Below are 22,426 nucleotides of genomic sequence, written 5' to 3' on the forward strand. Positions count from 1 at the left end.
TCGCCGGTGACATGCCCACCGGTCCGGAGCAACTCACAGCTGGAGAACACATATTGTACCATGTAGAACATCACCTCTCAACATGCCACCGTGATGCACATCTGTGTGCAGGCTCTCATGACATGGTGGACATTGAAACACACAAGATCACCTTTGGATCACCCCCAGCCACATCTCAGCGTGCATGGCACTGTGTGAACTTTGTGGTGTGAACCAAAAAACACTGATGTCACAATGTAAAAAGTTACGTTTTCCCCCATTCATTTTAGGGGCGTGACCTGAGATAATGTTACCAAAATTCATATTCCTCACAGCTTGAGATTTCTGGGCGTTTATCAGAGGCTGGTGAAATCAAGCTAATTTCCCCAATTTTATGAATTTATTTCTCTGGGCATATGGCACCAAAAACCAACTACTTAAATCTGTTTTTTTTTCTTTTGCTGAAAAAGATGTCATAATGGAGTGCTGATTATGCCTATTTGCAGGCTGGACATAGTGGATTAGCATGACCTTGTGTGGTAACACGTCCTGTTTTTAAGTGCTGTCCAAGACAGCATTTGACAAGTAAAGTACTGCAATTATGGCCTAAAAACTGACCTAAAACACTGTTAAAAAATATACTTGAATATTATGGATATCACCATTCTGCAGTTCATGGGGTTTGTGTGTGTGTGTATGTGTGTGTGTGTGTGGGGGGGGGGGTGGTGTCAATCAATCAATAACCCTACTGTGCCATCACTAATACAATCCGTAATTTGTACTGTCCAGGTGACTCCTCTGAATGAGCGACTGCGGGAGGTGCCAGGTGCCAAGATGGTGGTGGACGTTGTTCAAGTTAATACAGCTATAGGTGGTGCCCAGCTGAAGAAAGTGCTGCAGTTTGTGTGTGGCAATGCGTTGGTGTGTGAGACCATCAAAGAGGCTCGGAGTGTGGCCTTTGACAGGCAGGAGCGTATTAAGGTAAGCTTAGCTTGTAGACTTTTCAGTCGGAATCACTCTATATTTACACGACACTCAGAAAAAAAAAATTATTGCATTCGTCTGACTAAAATCAAACTTTTAATACACATTGTGGATGTAATTTGCATCCACTCATCACGGGCATTAATGTCATGGTAATTTTGGGCTTTTAATGATGTCCTTGAACTGTTCTTTTGCCATGGTGGAATGATTGTACAGCATACGTCAATAATGACTTTAAAAACAAGAATTGGATGCACAAGTTTGAATCTTCTCAAATCCACACAGGGACAAAATTATACATACAGGTTCAAATGTGTCAGTAATGTAAATAGACAATCAGTTGTTTCCTGCAGACTGTATCCCTGGATGGGACACTGTTTGCAAAGTCAGGAGTGATATCTGGAGGCTCCAGTGATCTGAGAATGAGAGGACGCTGTTGGGACGAGAAGGATGTAGCACAGCTTCAGGAACGCAAAGACCAGCTGGCAGCAGAGCTGCGTGTGAGTCATTGCCTATGTTTTAAACAAGTCAGGGGTTAATTCTCTCTGTTTTCCTTCTAATCCAGCTATGTGTTACAGTCAGACCTAAAAAAGTAGCTCTTTTTCTGCCAAGGTGTTGAGTGATGCTAATCTGAAAAAACATTTAAATTGATATTATTACTCCTTTATAATGCTGTCATTATAAAGCCAGCAGAATGTCTTAGTGACTCTTTGAAAAACATGTTAAATAAATAGCAAATTTATTTTTTCACTGAGAGGTAATTCACCTTGAAGCGATACTCTCAAAGTTAGTTGAGAAATAAAAAAAGAATTGTTCCATAATAATCTTCTTGTGGTCTGGTTCTGTGATAGAATCTGATGAAGCTGAAGCGCAAGGAGCCGGAACTGAAGCAGATCATTTCACAGGCTCAGGGTGCTCAGACCCGCCTGAAGTACTCCAATGTGGAACTAGAAAACCTTCGCAAGAGGAACATCCTTAAATGTGAAGCTGTAAGATCACAATACATGAATTGTACTTAATCCGTTATTGTAACCAAGAAAAGATTCATTCATTTGGCACATTTTCATGTGTAATTACGTTACACTTTAAATATTAGTTGACGGATGCAATAAACATACAAGAATTTCTGCAATCAACATTTTTCATTGTAAAGTTTAAATAGGGTAGGACCTGTGAACCCCTAAAATGTGAATCAGCTACAAATCATGAATTATCCGCAAACCGTTAATTTCAAAACATGAATACTTTAAGAATATCTCCTGAAATGTGAACACATGTCTTGCAAAACGTGAACGTAGGTCTCACAAAACGTGAATATCATTCACAATATGTATTTTTTTTTTTTTTTTTTTTCAGTTTAAGTAGTTTATGGATTTGAGTTCATGGATCAATTACTTCAAGAAATCTTCATCGCAAACCCTGTCCCTGCAAAAAAAAAAAAGTGTGTGTGTGGGGGGGGGGGGATGTTCTCTACAGCCAGTGAGGCAGGGATGTGAGCCCTGAGCGGGATCTTGCTTCTGGGGTCAAATGCCCAGCCCTGCTGGGCGTGACATGCTCCAGGGACAGTGGCAGGTGTGGAGCTTGACTGGCAACTGTCAAATGGTAACGTAGGTGTCAAACTCAGGGAGAACAGAAACCTCAGTTGGAGACTCCGGCAAAGTTTTAAAGATATTGACAGATTCGAAGTTTACGGCTCAGTAAATGCATTAAAAGACATGCAAGTTAGGTGAATTGGAAACTTTGCAACTGTCCAGGTCACCCTTGCAAAAGAGATCTCAATTTCAATGGGACTAACCTGGTTAAATAAAGATAAAATTAAATTAAAAATAAATCTTAAGAGAAACATTGTAGAAAAACAAACACCAGTTGCTAACCTCAAGAAGGTAGACAACGAGCTGCAATCTTATTTTTATCCATATGAGCCGTCGTTTGAGCTGAAAAAATAAAATTGATCTGAACAAGCAGGCAGCTGAGAAACGGAAGCGTAGGGACCGTCTACAAAGTGCAAAACCGAAAAGAGACACCAGAAAAATACTCAGTTGATTCATGACACAAAAAATAATTTAAGAGGAAATAATATATAAATGAGTCAAACATGCTTATTTAGGGTCTGCTCCTTTCTATGCCTCTGACCTAGGAAGCATTTACATCTGGAGTTGGTCCGCGGGCTCTGGACTGTGGCTGCTCACTGCTCCTAGTGGTTGGATTGTGTCTAACTGTAATTAGGATATATGTGCAATGACAATAAAGTTTCTATTCTAACCTGTGCCAAACTCACACAAAATCCCCGGAACAGACAGGACACAACAGGCTCACAGACTATCTGTCATCCTTATGTTTTACACACCTTCTAAAAATCGCAGCAAATGAGACAGTGAGACACAGAAGGACACGGAGCAATCAGGGCAGGTGTGACAGTTGTTGCCAGAGAGACCAATGGAGGAAATAAAAAATGAGTGACAGGACATTGTCCACCATGGGAGTAAACATAACCAAAGCCAATGGGGAATACATGGACAATAGCAATAAACCAAGGCAGTGCACCCGTGACATGAAAACCTAAAATATTAACTGCTGATGGTCGTGATTACATGGGGAGCAAGGCAGAGGGAAACCAGTAGCTCTCTCAAAAGTGAAAATAACATGAGACAGAGAAACAGTGAAAACCCATAGTGAAACACAGTGGGCCTCATTTATCAACATTGCGTAAAAACAGGGGCAGATCTGAGCGCATAATTGGTCTTACGACAAGACACACATATGATTTATGAAACATTCGTATCTGACCAATCCCAGCATACGAATGATCGGCTCTTGATAAATACGCCCTTAAATATTCATGGTTCGGAAGCCTCGCCCACTGAGCTCAACATGGAAAGAAGAAGCACTGGGAAGAAGAAAAACTTTTCGGAGATGGAAATTGGCATCCTAACATCGGAGATGGAGAAAAACAAACTTGGATGACAGCTGAGGTTTGTTTCATAATTATTTTCAGACTCAGACAGATTTTGTAGTGCTGCGCTGCAAATCCACACACTCAGATTTGCATACACAAGCTCAGACCAGACGTGAGCTCTGTCGTGAGATTCGTCTTAGCCGTTCAAATTGATAAATACCAAAGTTTGCGTAAAAATGGTCGAACGCATGTTTTCTGCTGTATGTTCGTTTGATAAATGAGGCCCACTGACACAAAACCACCATAACTGAGGCACAACAGAGACTTTGCACATGCAACTGTGTGCACTAATCCCAGAGAAAAAGCTAAACACTGAGGGCACACTAAATGAACCCTCTGATAGGTCAGCCCAAGCATGCAGCCAACCAGGGAAAGCCCAAAAATCTAAACAGGGCCAGAAGAGAGAGAGAAAACACAAAACCCCCATTCCACACATGAGGAAGTAGACCTGTGTCATGACATTGGGGTGTCACAGATCATAAAAGCCATGATTTGGATCGGATCTGTTTTTTTTTTTTTTTTTTTTTTTTTTTTTAACGGTTCAGATCATTTTTCGAATCAGCAAAACAAAAAAAGACAAACAAAATCTCCAAGACAAATACTATTTTGCATTCAATTCTAAAAAATGTTATGTTTTCACCCCTGTTTGTTTGTGTGTCTACTTGTGAACAGCCTACAACCTACAATTTTCCATATCAAATGGAATTTTTACAGAGGATTCATATTCTGATAGGCAAGAACTGATTGAATTTTCAAGGTCATAGGTCAAAGTCAGGAAAAATTCGAAAAATCCCTATCTTTAACATTGAATGAATTTTCAAAAATTCATTACTCTCAAAAACTATTGAATTTCTTTCATATTCATTATGTAGGGTGTTATCCTTTATCGACTGATGTGATCTGAATTACAGCCATTTAAATTTACCATTGAAAACCCCATTTAATTGTACATTTATATCTTAATCAAACATGCGTCAATCACTCTCATATTTGACAGTGAGGTGCAGACTGGCGCTCACTATCGCCTGACAAAAATTGATCCAGATCTGATCTGGATTGGGGATTTTGTGGACATTTGAATTTAATATTGAAAATCCCATTTGATGTACATTTTGTATTATATCTCAATCAAAAGTGGCTCAGTCACTCTCATTTGTGACAATAAGGTGAGGGATTGAAGGTCACCGGCATTCAATGTTGGTTTTCAGCCTTGCCGCTTACGTGTAGAAAGAATGTCTATAATTTTTAAGTCTGGTAGATTCATTTATTCATTCATACAACCCCTGGCAAAAATTATGGAATCACCGGCCTCGGAGGATGTTCATTCAGTTGTTTAATTTTGTAGAAAAAATGCAGATCACAGACAAGACACAAAACTAAAGTCATTTCAAATGGCAACTTTCTGGCTTTAAGAAACACTATAAGAAATCAGGAAAAAAAATTGTGGCAGTCAGTAACATTTACTAGGGAAAAAAATATGGACTCACTCAATTCTGAGGAAAAAATTATGGAATCATGAAAAACACATCACTAGTATTTTGTTGCACCACCTCTGGCTTTTATAACAGCTTGCAGTCTCTGAGGCATGGACTTCATTAGTGACAAACAGTACTCTTCATCAATCTGGCTCCAACTTTCTCTGATTGCTGTTGCCAGATCAGCTGCGCAGGTTGGAGCCTTGTCATGGACCATTTTCTTCAACTTCCACCAAAGATTTTCAATTGGATTCAATCCGGACTATTTGCAGGCCATGACATTGACCCTATGTGTCTTTTTGCAATGTTTTCACAGTTTTTGCTCTATGGCAAGATGCATTATCATCTTGAAAAATGATTTCATCATCCCCAAACATCCTTTCAATTGATGGGATAAGAAAAGTGTCCAAAATATCAATGTAAACTTGTGCATTTATTGATGATGTAATGACAGCCATCTCCCCAGTGCCTTTACCTGACATGCAGCCCCATATCATCAATGACTGTGGAAATTTACGTTCTCTTCAGGCAGTCATCTTTATAAATCTCATTGGAACAGCACCAAACAAAAGTTCCAGCATCATCACCTTGCCCAATGCAGATTCGAGATTCATCACTGAATATGACTTTCATCCAGTCATCCACAGTCCACAATTGCTTTTCCTTAGCCCATTGTAACCTTGTTTTTTTCTGTTTCGGTGTTAATGATGGCTTTCGTTTAGCTTTTTCTGTATGTAAATCCCATTTCCTTTAGGTGGTTTCTTACAGTTCGGTCACCGACGTTGACTCCAGTTTCCTCCCATTTGTTCCTCATTTGTTTTGTGCATTTTCGATTTTTGAGACATATTGCTTTAAGTTTTCTGTCTTGAAGCTTTGATGTCTTCCTTGGTCTACCAGTATGTTTGCCTTTAACAACCTTCCCATGTTGTTTGTATTTGGTCCAGAGTTTAGACACAGCTGACTGTGAACAACCAACATCTTTTGCAACATTGCGTGATGATTTACCCTCTTTTAGGAGTTTGATTATCCTCTCCTTTGTTTCAATTGACATCTCTTGTGTTGGAGCCATGATTCATGTCAGTCCACTTGGTGCAACAGCTGTCCAAGGTGTGATCACTCCTTTTTAGATGCAGACTAACGAGCAGATCTGATTTGATGCAGGTGTTAGTTTTGGGGATGAAAATTTACAGGGTGATTCCATAATTTATTCCTCAGAATTGAGTGAGTCCATATTTTTTTCCCTCTGCTTGGTCTAAAAAAGTAAACGTTACTGACTGCCACAATTTTTTTTTCCTGATTTCTTATAGTGTTTCTTAAAGCCAGAAAGTTGCCATTTGAAATGACTTTAGTTTTGTGTCATGTCTGTGATCTGCTTTTTTTCTACAAAATTAAACAACTGAATGAACATCCTCCGAGGCCGGTGATTCCATAATTTTTGCCAGGGGTTGTATTTGCATTTCAACCAGGAAAAAAAAACAAAAAAACACCGTAAATAAATATAATCCAATCCAATCCACCTTTATTTGTATAGCACATTTTAAGAAACAACAAGGTTACTAAAGTGCTGTACAACAGGTAAAGTATAAAAAATAAAATAAAGTTAAAATACAGTAGCATAAAAACAAAAAGAAGATATCAGATAAGATAAAACACTAGAAGATAAAAATACAATAAAAACAGAGACAGAAGACCACACAACTCTCATGCAGTATTAAAAGCCATGGAATAAAACCATGTTTTTAAACGAGATTTAAAAGTATCCAGGGTGGGGGCCATTTTCATATGAGTGGGCAGCTCATTCCATAACTTAGGAGCCACCACTGAAAAAGCACGGTCCCCCCTGGTCTTTTGTGTGCTTTTTGGCACAACAAGACGGAGCTGATCAGTGGCTCTCAATGCTGTGGGGGCGTAGATATGTATAAGATCAGCAATATACTGAGGTGCCAGGCCATTTAGTGACTTAAAAACGAACAATAAAATCTTAAAATTTATTCTAAAATGGACAGGGAGCCAGTGGAGAGAGGCGAAAATGGGGGTGATGTGATCATGCTTACGAGTACCTGTTAAAAGACGAGTGGCCTCGTTTTGAACTAACTGTAAGTGGGCGAGAGAGGCCTGGTTAATGCCAGTATACAATGCATTACAGTAGTCCAAACAGATCAAAATAAAAGCATGAATCAAACACTCAAATTCATTAAAAGATATAACGTAATTTTAGATAAAAGCCTCAGATGATAAAAACTGGTTTTAACTACTGAGTTTATCTGTAAACAAAACAAAACGAGAGTTACGAATGTAACTACGGTTCTATGAATTCCGGATGACCGCCAGAGGGCGGTGCTTTAGCACCTGGATAACTACATGTGCGCAGCACAGAGGTCGAGAATATATACCAACAAAGTCACACCATTGAATGTGACCTGGGTGACGTCACTGGTTGTCTTTATATACCAGACGCACCCAGCGCTCGCTTCTTTTCGGAATGAACTCGCAAGACTCTGAGTGACAAGCAACTCTGGCGGTCATCCGGAATTCATAGAACCGTAGTTACATTCGTAACTCTCGTTCTATTTCATTCCTCCTGACCGCCAGAGGGCGGTGCTTTAGCACCTGGATGACTTAATACCAACAAGGTCACGAAGAGTCACACTCACCTCGCATCAGCAGTGGGGAGTGGAGGCAGACAACACCGCCGAAGTCACCGCAGGAGGAGCGGCCACATTCAGTCTGTAATAGCGGGCGAAGGTACAGGACGAAGCCCACGTAGCAGCAGCACAAATATCACTCAAAGGGACACCTCTCAGTGCAGCCCAGGAGGTAGACACCCCTCTGGTGGAATGGCACGTAATCTTAGGAGGCTGAAGACCTCTGGACCTGTATACTTGTAAAATGGCATCCACGACCCAATGCGAGAGTCGCTGCTTTGAGACAGCACAGCCTCTTTTGTGATCACCGTAACACACAAACAGGGCATCTGTTTTCCGGATCCCGGCAGTCGCACTAATGTACTGCTTCAACATTCGGACAGGACACAGGGAACCTGAAACAGATAATCCTGGATCAGAATGCGGGACATACACAGCCAAGGAAACTGGCTGGTTAACATGAAAAGTTGAAATTCTCTTGGGTAAAAAGGACGGATTAGGCCACAGCGTAACCCCAGATCCGTCAGAATTCCATCGCAAACAGTCCCCAGCGACTGAGAGGGCATGGAGCTCTCCCACCCGCTTAGCCGAAGACAGTGCAGGTAGAAAGGCAGTCTTTACTGACACCCATTTAAGATCAGCACTTTCAGCTGGTTCAAAATTGGATAAGCTTAAACCATCCAGGACTAGAGGAAGGTCCCATGAAGGTACGCGTGCAAGTCTTGGAGGCCGCAAACGTAGAGCACCTTTCAAAAAACGACACACTAAGAGGTGTGAACCCACTGACCGGCCATCAACGTAGACGTGCCGGGCAGAGATTGCAGCAACATAAACCTTCAAGGTAACGACAGAAAGTCCTTTCTCCAGCAGTTCTTGTAAATATGTGAGGAGAATAGGCACAGGGCAATGCTCCGGGTCTAACTTTTGTTTCTCACACCACCGCGCAAACAGCTTCCATCTGTTGTCATACAAAGCCCTGGTAGAAGCAGCACGTGAATTAAGGATAGTCTGAACAACAGCCTGGTCACAAGAACTTAACAAGGAGTCTGGCCCCTCAACAGCCACACATACAGTTGAATGCGTTCTAGGTGAGGGTGCCAAATCCTCCCCTGTAGCTGTGACAACAAATCCTTCCTCTCCGGGAGAGCCCAAGGTTCTCCCTCGAGGAGTTTGTAAATCATGGGAAACCGAATCCTCCCAGGCCAGAATGGAGCAACCAGCAGCACCCTGTGGCTGCTCTGATCTATCCTGTGCAGTGTCAACATCAGCAGCAGGAGAGGAAGGAAGGCATAAAGGAGGCAATCCGGCCACGGGTGAGCCAATGCATCCTGCCCCAGCGGGCTGTCTGGTTCCAAGAGGGAGTACCATCGTACATCGGCAATGTGTCGAGGTGCTTGAAGCGAAAAGGTCCACTTCTGCTGCACCATATTTCTGCCAGATCATTTGGACCACAATCGGGTTCAGTCTCCACTCTCCCGGTGGTGGTTTCTGTCTGGAGAGTAAATCCGCTGTGCTGTTCTGTACACCGGGCAGATGAACTGCTCTGACACTCTGAAGGCAAGGCAACGCCCATAAGAGAAGCTTCCGAGTTTCTGCCAATGAGTGATTGGACCTGGTGCCTCCCTGATGGTTTATGTGATAGACTGTTGACGTGTTGTCCGACCGGACAAGAACATGTCTTCCTCTCAGGGCTGGGAGGAAATGCTTGAGAGCCAGTCGCACAGCGCGAAGCTCCAGCACGTTTATGTGTTGGAGTCTCTCCTGGGGACTCCAGACACCCCTCACCATCCTGTGATTCCACACGGCCCCCCAACCTTTGAGTGATGCATCTGTAACAACCACCTCTCGGCGAGAAGGAACAGAGCCTAGAGGGACACCCTTGCAGATTAAGTCCACGTTCCCCCAGGGTTTGAGGTGCAGAAGGCACTGGTTGGAGAGTCGTACAAGCCTGTGCTGATGCAACTTCGAGTTGAGGCCTAGGTTGTTGATCCAAATCTGTAGGGGACGTAAGAACAGAAGTCCCAAAGGTACCACTAGCAACATTGCAGTCAATTTGCCCATCAACCGGAGCAGCAAACCAAAAGGCAGCGTCACAGCCCGTTGAATGTGTGAGACGAGACGAATTACATCGTCCACTCTCTGCGGGGATGGCGATGCAGTCATAGTCAGGGAGTTGATGGCAATGCCGATGAAGGTCGTTTGTTGACTGGGAACAAGAGAACTCTTTGCAAAGTTCACTGTGAGTCCTAAATGAGAGACATAGTTCAGTAGAAGAGCTGTGTCATTGTGCGCCTGCTCCTGAGTCGGAGCGCAGACAAGCCAATCGTCTAAGTAGGGTAGGATTCTTAATCCAAGAGCTTGCAGTGGGGCTAGTGCTGCAGCCATACATCTGGTAAATGTACGAGGGGCAAGAGAGAAGCCGAAAGGAAGCACCCTGAACTGGTATGCCTGACCTTCGAAAGCAAAGCGGAGAAACTGCCTGTGATGAGGCGCCACTGGCACATGGAAATAGGCGTCTTTTAAGTCGACACTTGTGAACCAGTCTCCTGGTGTGATAGTTTGAAGGACGTCTACTGTGCGGAGCATGTGAAACTGCAGCACTTTGATATAACGATTCAGACATCGGAGATCGAGGATAGGACGAAAGCCGCCATCCTTCTTTGGAACAAGGAAATAAATTGAATAGAACCCCCTGAGCTGGTCTGATCTGTGAACTGGCTCTATGGCCCCCTTCTCCAGGAGTTCCAAAATCTCCCGTTGTAGGGCAGAGACTGCACCGAGTTGGAAACAACAGTCATCCTCACCCCATTGAACTTTGGAGGACAACATCCGAACTGAATTCTGTAACCTTCGAACAAGGTTGAAATGACCCATGGGTCGTGAACTTGAGCCTCCCAGTGGCTGAGTTGATTTCATGAAAAACGGTTGGGGGTCAAACATTGGCAGTCAGACCCGACCACCTCTGCCTCGCATCCCTGAGGACCTCTGGGTGCGATTACTGGAAGCTCTGCGAAACCGTTCAGTTCTCGGGGGTCTGCCCGTAGGCTCACGAAAGGCAGGCTGCTGGGAGAGCTGGCCCTCAACTGCAAAAGCACGTGCAGCTCTGGGAGTCGGCGGAAGCCTGGATGTAGAGTGAAAAGCTGTAGCATGTCTGACTGGCTGAGGTCTGGAAGACCGGTGTAGGTCAACAAACTGTTGCAGAGATTTACTAGCCTCGACAGCACGCTCTAAAGTTTGTTGGGCCGCAGGTCCAAATACTTGGCCTGGAAGAACCGGCAGCGAACGGAGTGTGCCTCTGCAGGATTCGGAAAGGGGGGACTGCGCAAGCCACACCTGACGTCTAGTGATGGTAAGGGTTGACATCAGTCTGCCAAGCTCTCTGGACATATAAGCAAAGGTTTGGAGTGAGGCATCACTAAGACTTTGCGTAGCATCATCAACCTCTGCCTCCCTCAAAGACTTTGAGAGGGCAAGGGCTAAATGGGACAGTGAGTCGCCTAGGCGACCGATGCGAGCAGCTATGTCATAGCTTTTGGTGAGGAGGTCATCAGTGACCCTACACTGAGGGCGTGGGCAGAGGGCATCCGGCCGAGCAGCATCAGCTGGAACCACAACCAGGTTCGCAATAATGCTGTCAACGGCGGGCATACGGTTCAGACCATACTGCGCTGAATCACACATAGAGCTAAGGGCTCTGCAGTCCTGTGATAGATGGGTCAATGATTTGGGGTCCGCCCAACATCGGTTGAGCTCCTCAATATATGGTTGTGAAACTGGAACGTTGAACTCAGGCTTCTGAGTGACTTTGAAAAAGGCACTTGAAGTGGTGGTTTCCGCAGGGGGATTGTCAACCCCAAGCCTGGATAAAGCCAACTGAACAGCTTGCTTGACAAAGGATAGTCCAGGTTCGGTTTGCGGCATGGAATCTGCCTCGGAGGTATGAGAGCCCACTAATGAATGGCTTGGAGAAAGACTCCTCTCATCCTCATCCTCCACACAGTTTATATAACTTGTCATGTACAAGGAAACAGTTGCAGCAATAGACACTACATCGTCCTCCTGCTGAGTAACTACATTGGTCTGATCAGCCTCATTAGGGACAGCAGGAACTGTCACTGCATCCTTAGGCTGTAGATTCAGAAGCAAGGACTTAATCTGAGCAAACTCAGAAGTCAGCGTTTCGACCTTTTCAGCCAAAGCATGGTCATGAGTAACCTTCTTAGCAGAAGGGGCTCCTGCATGTGGGCGTTTACGGCACTTTGGGTCCTTCCTGGGGCTGGAGGCCAAAGTCGTACTAGATATTCCACTTTCCAATGCCGCAAGTCTAGCAGATCTCTCTGCCAGTGGCATGCTGGAACAATTAAGGCAGGCATCACCAGTCAGGGCTTCCCTCAGGTGTCCGATCCCAAGACAGGAGGGGCAAAACATATGTCCATCATCTGGGCTCAAGGGAGCCAAACAGGTACTACAGCCATGCAACAAAGGCCCTGTCAACATTGTGGACTGCGTGCAGATGGCTAACGCAGGCCCTGATGGTTACAAATGGAAAGACAAAGCGTGAATCACACGCAGTGTAAATAGTAACACGAGGCACGGAGCGTGAAGCACTCACAGCCGTCGGCTTGACACGAGGCACAGAGCGTGAAGCACTCACAGCTGTCAACTTGACACGAGGCACGGAGCGTGAAGCACTCACAGCCGGAGACTCGACATGAGGCACGGAGCGTGAAGCACTCACAGTCGTCGACTTGACACGAGGCACAGAGCGTGAAGCACTCACAGCCGCAGACTCGACACGAGGCATGGAGCGTGAAGCACTTCAGCCGCAGACTCGGCACGAGGCACGGAGCTTGAAACACTCACAGTGTAAAAGCTAATACAAGGCCCGGAGCGTGAAACACTCACAGCCACAGTAATAACACGATGCACACAGCCGAAAAAACTCACAGCCCAAGTGCTAAGTCACTTAGAGCAACGATGACAACACTAGCTGCTAGCGGAGCTGTTAAACTTAGCAAATGGCGGCAGTGCAGACAAAGTACTTCAAGGAGTGGAAAACACTCATGGCAAGCCCAACACAGTACACTATACTGGTTCTGATACACACACTACCACGTAGTTAACAGGGTTAGCAACACAACTAAACAAATAGCCAGCTTTCATCGAAACAACACAGCTAATGTGCACAGAGGAAAATATCCAGCAGGGCAGTGGCAAGGCGCGCACCCGGCGTTTAGGAAGGTGTACTCACGACAGGCGTCAAAGAATACAAAAAACGGTGAAGCCGTGTCTCGCAGCCTCTGGAGGACGTGTGCAGTGCACGTAGCTCCAACCGAAGGTGGGTTGCGAGGCTACATGCGAGAGCGGCAGTCGCAGCTAAATGCGTTCTCAACCTCTAAGAATGCGAGAATGTAGAAAAGAAGCGAGCGCTGGGTGCGTCTGGTATATAAAGACAACCAGTGACGTCACCCAGGTCACATTCAATGGTGTGACTTTGTTGGTATATATTCTCGACCTCTGTGCTGCGCACATGTAGTTATCCAGGTGCTAAAGCACCGCCCTCTGGCGGTCAGGAGGAATGAAATAGAACAAAAACACAGTCTTGCTATGTCTACTAGCATGGTGGCGATGCGACGAACAATAGCAGCACACCCACAGTCAGTTTCAGAAATATTTATGTTTTTGTTTCTTTCAAATATGCACAGTGTGTGGGCGTTATCTGGCTGTTTTAGCACAGATCAGATGCAGACACTAAAAACAGCAGCACACCCATGGTGAGTTTTTAAAAAAATAAAAATTATTTTCTTTCAAATATGCACAGTGTCTCTTTCTGACCATGGCACAGGAGGAAACCAAAAATAAAACCTTCTTACCTGTCAATCAGGTAGTACTTTCCACAATAATACACAAGTTCTCCATTCTTCCTGCTCAGACTGTGCAGGCCATGGGCAGAAATACAGAGAGGAGACGATGGAACAGCCCCCAACAATCCTTTGAGTAAAAGTCCACTTTTTATGCAATTTTAGACATTTTTGCATATACTACTACTACTACTACTACTACTACTACTAATATATTTTTAACAACTAAAATTTTAATCAGTGTTACACTGTGCATTAGTTTTACATCAGTTCTACTCCAAGTGAAATTGATGAGCCATATAAAATATGTTTACTTAATTTAACTTCGACTACATAATGAAAGTGGGATGGGGAGCAATATAATTTTATATGTTTGTTTGTTTTTATGGCAGTGTCTCAGTTATGGCATAACTGGGTGTTCATGGATTATCGCTTTAAAATCAGGCCAGTTACAGTTATGGAAGCAAGAAATATGGAAATTATTAAGGGTCTTGGGGTTAGTAATGTTACCAAAAAGACATGTAGGTTGTGATATCAATTTGGGATTTGGTAAAGGCAAAGAAAAGGAGACAATGCGCAAAAGAAAATGCTAACACAACATACATGAAGAAGTATTAAAGTATTAAAAAGCTTGGGTGACACACACACACACACATATATATATATATATATATATATATATATATATATATATATATATATATATATATATATATATATATATATATATATATATATATATATATATATATATATAAAATTAAAAGCAGTATTAAACACACAAATGTATCAATATTGTAATACATGTTGAATATAGAAAATGTAAATGTAAGGATCATTGCCGCACCCCAATTTCCATAGTGTCCCAACTTGGTTCTTATAGTTGTACCTGATGACTGGATAGTTTTGCCACTAAATATGCATGTTAAATATTGCTTTTAATCAAGTATTTTGTTTGCAAAGATGCAACTTGTAGCATTTCCTTTATAATTATTATTTTTGCCATGTGGTGTTAAATGTGCTTAGGAGATTTCCCGCTTGGAAAGTGAACGAGCAAACCTGGACTCTCAGATCCAGATGGAGCAAGAGAGTGTGGAGGCAAAGGATGCTGAGATAAAAAATATCAAAGCCAGGATTGATCAGGTACGGGTGGATACTATTTATGGAATTTGGGGGAAAACGACTAAATTTATAGTAGCATCTGTTACCATATCACAGGCTGGCATCACTGCATTTCCATGGGTCAAAGCACATTTCCATGACCACTGGAGTGTTACTGGTATATCATGTTGTGGTATATCTGTTGTGATATTGTTCACAGAAATGTTACATTAATTAGGAAAAAACTCAAATTTGACTTTTTAGGGGGTGGGGGGACAATTTCCCAATCATACCAGCTTTTCTCAAGTGGCAGATACTGAATGGACTAAAAAATTACATGTTCTATGTTTAGATGGATGACTTTTTGTTTGCTGACTTTTGTGCTGAGATTGGTGTGGACAACATAAGGGAGTATGAGCAGGAGCACCTGAAACAGCAGACAGAGCTCGACAAGAAGAGGTACAACAGATGCTCCATATGTGCATTACGTTCAACCAGCCAAACATTTAGTTGGAATAAACCTCATGTTCCTCTGCTAAAGTGAATTCAGAAAAGACGCCGAGTCTCTAAATGATGACAGCGTACGTTTCACGTAACAGAGTAAAAATTCACTACTTGTTAAAGGGAAACTAAGTAACTTTTTATCTTAATTTTACAGTTTGGGAGTAATTATAATGATTACATGACTTGTTTTGGGGAGAATAGGGGCTGTCTCTCTGCTACCAAGTGTCTTGTAGCAGAAAACCAGACTTGCAACTTCAGGGACACTGACCCGGTGTCCTTTGAGTGTGTATCGGGTTTCACGAGAAACACAAACTGCTTTACGGCACCACTAAAATACAAGTACTGCGGCGTACTGACTACGCTGAGTTAAGCAGCTCTACGCCCAGTTTAAGCAGCTCTGCACAAAGTTTTTGCTCCCCTGTGCAGCAATATGCTGAGGGCAACTTGAGGTGGATGCATTTTTAATTTTTTCGGCATGGTGCACTGGACGCAGAAAGTATGCAGTTTTTAAGCAAGTCTACACAAAACTCCACAACTGTATGTAAATCTACACAACACTGCGCTACTGTACACCAAGCCTCCGCAATTCTACACCCCAGATTGATAGATTCTATTCATCCTACTGGACTTTTCTGGCAATGAAGCTTCAAAGCCACGGAAGAAGAGGTGAGCCAAACTTCCACATTCAGAGGACATGTCCACGCCCACTCCTCATGGACAGATTGCCAGCGAGAAGACATGTCCACTGTCCACCGTTCACTTCTCACGGAGGGATCGTGAACACAACTGCCAGGTGCAGCTTTGCTTTGCTTTCACCTTTTCCAGTTCTATAAAGATTGTACACAGGAAATTTTGCTGACTAAAATTTACTCTGCTGGGATAGCATTTGATCCCAGTATAAATAGAGTAAATTACACTCTATCATAGAGTGAAATCAACTCGACAGTTGTCACAGACTGAACAGTCCCCCCCTAAACATTGACTCACCCTGTCACCACTGCGCATGTGTCATTCCGGATTGGCTCACCCTGTCTCCACTGCGCATGTGTCATTCCGGAGCCCAGCAGCCCGTCTGACATAGCGTCTCTCCACCCAAAGCAATCAAATGGATTAGTGGGATTATTAACCATCAGATGACAAGGTAAAACCTCCTGAATTATTCCGAAGTCAGTTTTAAGCAGGAACAAGGCTTGAATCGGTGACGCTTTGAAATGACCAACGCGCAGTGAACGCATCAGCTAGCAGCTCGTGTAGCCACGGCCCTCTGATCACTTCCTCCGTCTGTTATTATGAAATAATGCTGAATTTATGCGGCTATTGTTGCACAAAAGCTTCAGATATCTGTCGCTGAGATAGATGATGACTGGAGTGCAGTTTTAAGCAAAAACGAGGTGATAATTCGTGAACCGTGGCTGTGCAGTGATGGCAGGGTGGACGGGGGACCGTTCGGTCGGTGACACCGTCTGGTCAATACAAGTGGTGATACTCCAATAAGAGTTCATTTCACACTGTGTTGAGTTGATTTAGCTTTGTGCTAAACTATATTCCACTCTATTTGGAATGGGATCAAATGCTATCCCAGCAGAGTAAATTTTACTCAGCAAAATTTCCTGTGTGGCAAGTTAAATAAAGTCCATTGACCCCTGCTCATGGACACATCGCCAGCGAGAGGACATTTCTACGTCCACTTCTCATGCAGGGATTGCGTGCGCCATCACGATTGCAGCACGCAGAATTCTTTCACTTCCTCCAGTTCTCTCAAGATTGTGGCAAGTTAAATAAAAAGTCCATTAACTCCTGCTCACGGTTGAATGGCCAGCGAGAGGACATGTACACCGTCCACTCCTCATGGATAGAATGTGCGCGCGATTGCCGACTGGAAATCCTCAGCACTTTCACCTTCTTGAGTTCACTCACGATTGTGGCACATTAATAAAGTCCATTAACTCCTGGACATAATGTCTTCTGACTTTTTCCAATGTATCATCCATTTGTGTGTCAGTCTGTAGTGTCATGGAGTCAACTTCTCCCCTCTGCACACAAGTTTTCGCTTTCTCTCTCTCTCCCTGCGTGCAATATGAATGCCGTTCATGTACCGTTTTAAGAACAGAGGGCATTTCCACAATGTTAGAAAAACAAAAAGTAGACAGGTGTGGACTGTGAGAGGCAGAAAAATAGTGACGGTGGCTACATATATGGCAGTAAGCAACTGAAAACAAGACTAGGAATGCAATCACACAACAGCCTACACAGCGACCACGCATCACAACTGTATGCAAGTCAGACATGAAAGGGTCTTAAGTTTAGACACTGCTGTTCGGCACGAGTTCGGTTTTTGAAAATTCTTCAAGTCTTTATACAGTATCTTAAATCTGTGAGCAGTCGAGTGGACTGTCAGACACTGTGAACAAAGTGTAAATTTAAACTGTTTTTCCATTAAACATTTATGCATTGAATAACGTTGTTCGGCGGGCATCTTTTCCATGAAATATCAGAATCAGAATAGCTTTTATTTGCCAAGTATCCACAGAATACAAGGAATTTGACTTTGGTTTGAGCTGCACTCTCTGTATGAATAATTCACAGAAAAATTTTACACAATATAAAATGTCATCTTTTGTCATAAGTTGGTGGTGTTTAAACCTGAATGATCGGGACCGAGCTCATACGCTGACAGTGATTCAGTACAAATGCAGATCAGCACACTTTCGATTTTGGGTTCATATTTGGAAGAACTCAGTTGTTGTGTTATTTGACCACATTCATGCATCTTGACCTTCAGGCTGGAATTTGAAAGTCACCATGCTCAGCTGACTGCACAGCTGGAGTATGAACAAAATCACCTGGAGCAACAGAAGAAGAAGCTCCTCAAAATGGAGGAGAGCATTAACCAGGAGGAGAGAGCAGTGGCTGCAAAAAGGAAGGTAAGCACCTTAGTCCTCAAGATGTTCCCGGTGCCCACCTGAGCATACAAAATCATACAGTATAATTTATGGCACTCCTAACAGGGACCAACCTTTTTTTTATACCAGGGGAAATAGCAATCAGCATGTCTGTCCGTCTGTTTTCACTTGTTACTGCGATATTTCAAGAACCAGTTCACCAATTTCATTCGTATTTAGCATAAGGGTGTACTTGCGTGATCCCCTGACATCAGTCTATTATGGTGACTTTGGGAATCAATTTCAAGATCACAGCAAGATATTCATGATATTGTCATTACTACCCTTGTTACTGCCATATCTCAAGAATCAGTTGACCAATTTCATTCATATTTAGCATAAGGATGTACTTGGGTGATCCCTTGACACTTTGTATTGCTACTTTTTGGGGACTGGGTGGATATGTCATTTTCTGTTGACTCTTGTTTAACATTAGTTGAATATCTTTTCTGCTTGCTTCATTACATCATTGCGTTGAATCATTTCGTGAACCATGGCTGATGACGCCTGTGACACAGTGAGAACGACTGGTCAGGTATGATGTCAACAATGCAAGGGCATTCCCAGTAATTCCAAAATGATTCTCCAGCCTGCTGAGTAGAATATGATGATCCACGGTATCAAATGCAGCACTGATATCTAACATCACCAGAACTGTAGTGGTGTCAGAATCCATTGCAAGCAGAAGATCATTCACCACTTTAGTGAGAGCTGTCTCTGTGGAATGATATTTTCTAAAAACTAAACCTAGATTTATAGTTTTATAAATAAGAGCAACGTCCTCGCCTTGCTTTGCATCACAAGGGACGTGACTAAATGTCTATGCCGGTGGGCAGGCCTCATTTAAGGGGAGGACAGCTGTAGGTTTACGCCAGTTTTCACATAACCCAATCATACTTAAGTGATGATCCATAATTAGATCATTAATCAACAATGATTTTGAAGACAGTGATCTTGCGTTAATGATACCCAGGCTAAGGACCTCAGTGGGGTTGATAGTTGTACTGTTTGGATTTAGGGGTGGTTCCAGAGTAGCATATATAAGATGCCTGGAAGTAGGTTTAAGTTGAGACATTCCACGTGGGTTGTAGGTAGCAAACACAAAATATTTGTTATTGTTGGAACAGCCAGCGGACCATCCTCAATTTCAACATCATCCAATGTAGTAATGGGTATTAAGTTTGCAAAGCATATCCCTCTATGATTTTTATGTACACGTCTGTGGAGACAGGCTACAGTCTCAACTGGAGAAATTTTCCTCCCTGGCACATAAGCTAATGGATTCCACATCCACATTCTTCATAAACCTTGCAGGGTCTCTAATCACCTGCTCCGTGGCCTGCTGTAAAGTCCTAATGTTACCCTCCCTTTCTTAACAAACATGACACTGCCAGACATTAGGGCTGTTCATGTTATATAGTGAAAAAATAAAAGTTGTGAGAAACTTCGGGCCACATGTTGTTTTTGTTCCACTTGGGGTTTTTAGGGGCAGACCAAATTTGAACTCAGTCATATAAGATTTAGGGGTCCCCCAGAGTGACACATTTTCCTCTCCCTCCACTGGAAAGGCAATGTCACCTAAACAGGAGAAGACTCTGATGCCATTATTTTTCTTTTACAGTACGTGTGATGGCTTCTAATCGAAAAAGTGATGGTGGATTGGTCACCCAGAGGAGAACATTACTGGAAGTTTTCTCCCCCTTTTTGCTTGTTTGGGGAAAATCATTTCTTTGTGGGGGACTCCTAAACATTGTCCGATTAAAATAAAATTTGGCACAGATCTTTTATTTTATTAGTGGAACAAGAACAACATGTGGCCCAAAAGATTATGTAACATTTGACATTTTGAATAGGTCTACCAGGCATCTCACTTGAATGTAACTTGTGGACTTCAGCACTACAAAAATACAACACCAGTAACAGAACTGAAAATGTCCATCACTAATTTTAATTATGTGTGTGAGGCAGAGGTGGGATGAAGTCACCATCAAGTCACTCTCAAGTCATGAATCAGCAAATCCCAAGTCAAGTCTCAAGTCATAATGACTGCCAAGTGTTTGCAAGCTGACTTGAGACTTGACTTGGAACTTGCAGAGTGATGACTTGAGAATGACTTGACAGTGACGTCGTCCCACCTCTGCTGTGAGGACTAAAAGCCTTTTTTGAAAAATGTGAGGGACAGATTCTTTTTGATGAAAAGAAGCTTCTCTGTGTTATCAGCTGTGAGCCTGTTTCTGTTTTCATCTGCAATGTGTGACACTGAGTTAAACAGCCTTTACTTTCCACACTATTTTTTTAACTTTTAATTAAACACGTACAGGTAACATACACAAATACATACCGCGCAAAGGCACACGGCATCGCACGGCATCTCCGCACCACATGGAGGCAAAATGGAGTAATTTTAACATTATTTTATTTTATTTTTTCTTTGTGGATCATGGGATAATTTCATCGCATGCACACAGAATAACCGTTGCCTGTGCTAACTGAGACATTCCTGAATGAGGCACGCAGTGACTCTTTCAACTTGAAGCGCAAAGTGCGGCTCATGGAAAGGAGAGGAATTAAGCTTCGAACGCAGCGCCACAGACATCCAACAAAAACCTGTAGAGGACCGAGCTGATCTCCCGGCCTGGACAGTCATACCAGGGGCTGAAACTCACCAACCTGATGGACAACCTCTGCCACTGAAACCGTGATCTGACAGAATCTGACGGAACTGTGGCGCAAAGTCCCGAAGTCACAGAGGAACTTCTTTCAGTCTCGACAAGAGATTAAAGTATTTTCAGAAGTTGTTTTCCAAACTCAGGAGGCTGTAGGTGGATTATTTTTCTTCAGAATTATGTGATGATGAATTCCATGAACAGGTAAGACTTTTTATTTACTATGTGTGTGAATTTACTCCGCATGAGGACTGCAGCTTTCAGCCAATTAATGAACAGCATTGATGGATGTATTTCGACTTATGAGTAAATTACATGAAAGCCTGTAAAAATCCATAAATTAGCTGCATCTTTGTTTAAGTTGCAGTGTTCAAAACGTATGAAAAAAGCAACGGCTTATAGTCCGGAAATTACGGTTCGTGTGCATGAAAATCCCACATTGAGAGGTTGACATCACGCTGTTCTAAAGGGGTATCGGGTCACGTACTATCGCAGAAGTTTTATGATTTTAAGTACGAGTAAATTTCAATTTATTTTCATTTATATAGTGCCAAATCACAACAAAGTAAGGTCTAACCTTACCAACCCCCCAGAGCAACTAAATTATTGGGCCGATACCCAATACTGGTATCGGGATCGGTGCATCCCTAAAACAAACATGTAGGTTGTGTTATCAATTTCGGATAAAGGCAAAGAAAAGATGACAATCTGCAAAAGACGTCTGCTTGAGGCTACCAGCAGCTACTGTCCAGACTGTGCAACCCTGGCTGATTCCATTCAGTGTTCAGCAAGAGAACAATTTGCTGTTTTCTTAACTATCTGCAACTTGTTTTATGTTAAATGATTCTAGGATACGATTGCAAAAGGGTTTCTATTAAAAGGTAGATGAACAGCTTACAGTGTTACAGAAGCATATTGCATTCACTGGATTAAAAAAATAATGACACCTGATCTTGTAATTACAAGATCATGGTTTTCCTCTAAAGGTGCTCCTGGATGAATGAAATTCCTCCAAAGAGGGACACGAGGCATCTCACTAAAATGAGACGTGTGAGATCAGGAGGCACTCGAGCTCACAATTACGAGATCAAGATCTCGGAATTATTAGATCTTGTCTTGTAATTACGATATCAGGGTCTATTTTTTTTTTTTTTTTTTTATCTAGTGAATGCAATGCGCTTCTGTAGTTTATGACTTGGCTGTTAATAATAATAATAATAATAATTTAGTCAGAAGATTTTTCTTTTGTTTTAATCACTGACACATCAACATTTTCTTTTTGACTCTGGCATAATTCGCTTTGGCTATTTAAG

The 22,426-nt window shown here is 42.8% G+C and overlaps 1 protein-coding gene across 1 annotated transcript in view; it reads left to right on the forward strand.

Moving 5' to 3' along the window:
* The window catches only part of smc1b (structural maintenance of chromosomes 1B), a 164,029-nt gene that overhangs the window by 73,113 nt on the left and 68,490 nt on the right, over window positions 1-22,426 (forward strand). Inside the window, exons 11-16 of the mRNA XM_034175841.1 lie at window positions 769-960; window positions 1,317-1,463; window positions 1,815-1,952; window positions 14,927-15,043; window positions 15,354-15,460; window positions 18,288-18,429. Of these exons, the coding sequence (XP_034031732.1) occupies window positions 769-960; window positions 1,317-1,463; window positions 1,815-1,952; window positions 14,927-15,043; window positions 15,354-15,460; window positions 18,288-18,429 (843 nt within the window). The remainder of the gene's footprint in view (window positions 1-768; window positions 961-1,316; window positions 1,464-1,814; window positions 1,953-14,926; window positions 15,044-15,353; window positions 15,461-18,287; window positions 18,430-22,426) is intronic.

The sequence above is a fragment of the Thalassophryne amazonica genome, chromosome 8, assembly GCF_902500255.1.
Source record: "Thalassophryne amazonica chromosome 8, fThaAma1.1, whole genome shotgun sequence".
In the NCBI taxonomy this organism is placed as follows: domain Eukaryota; kingdom Metazoa; phylum Chordata; class Actinopteri; order Batrachoidiformes; family Batrachoididae; genus Thalassophryne; species Thalassophryne amazonica.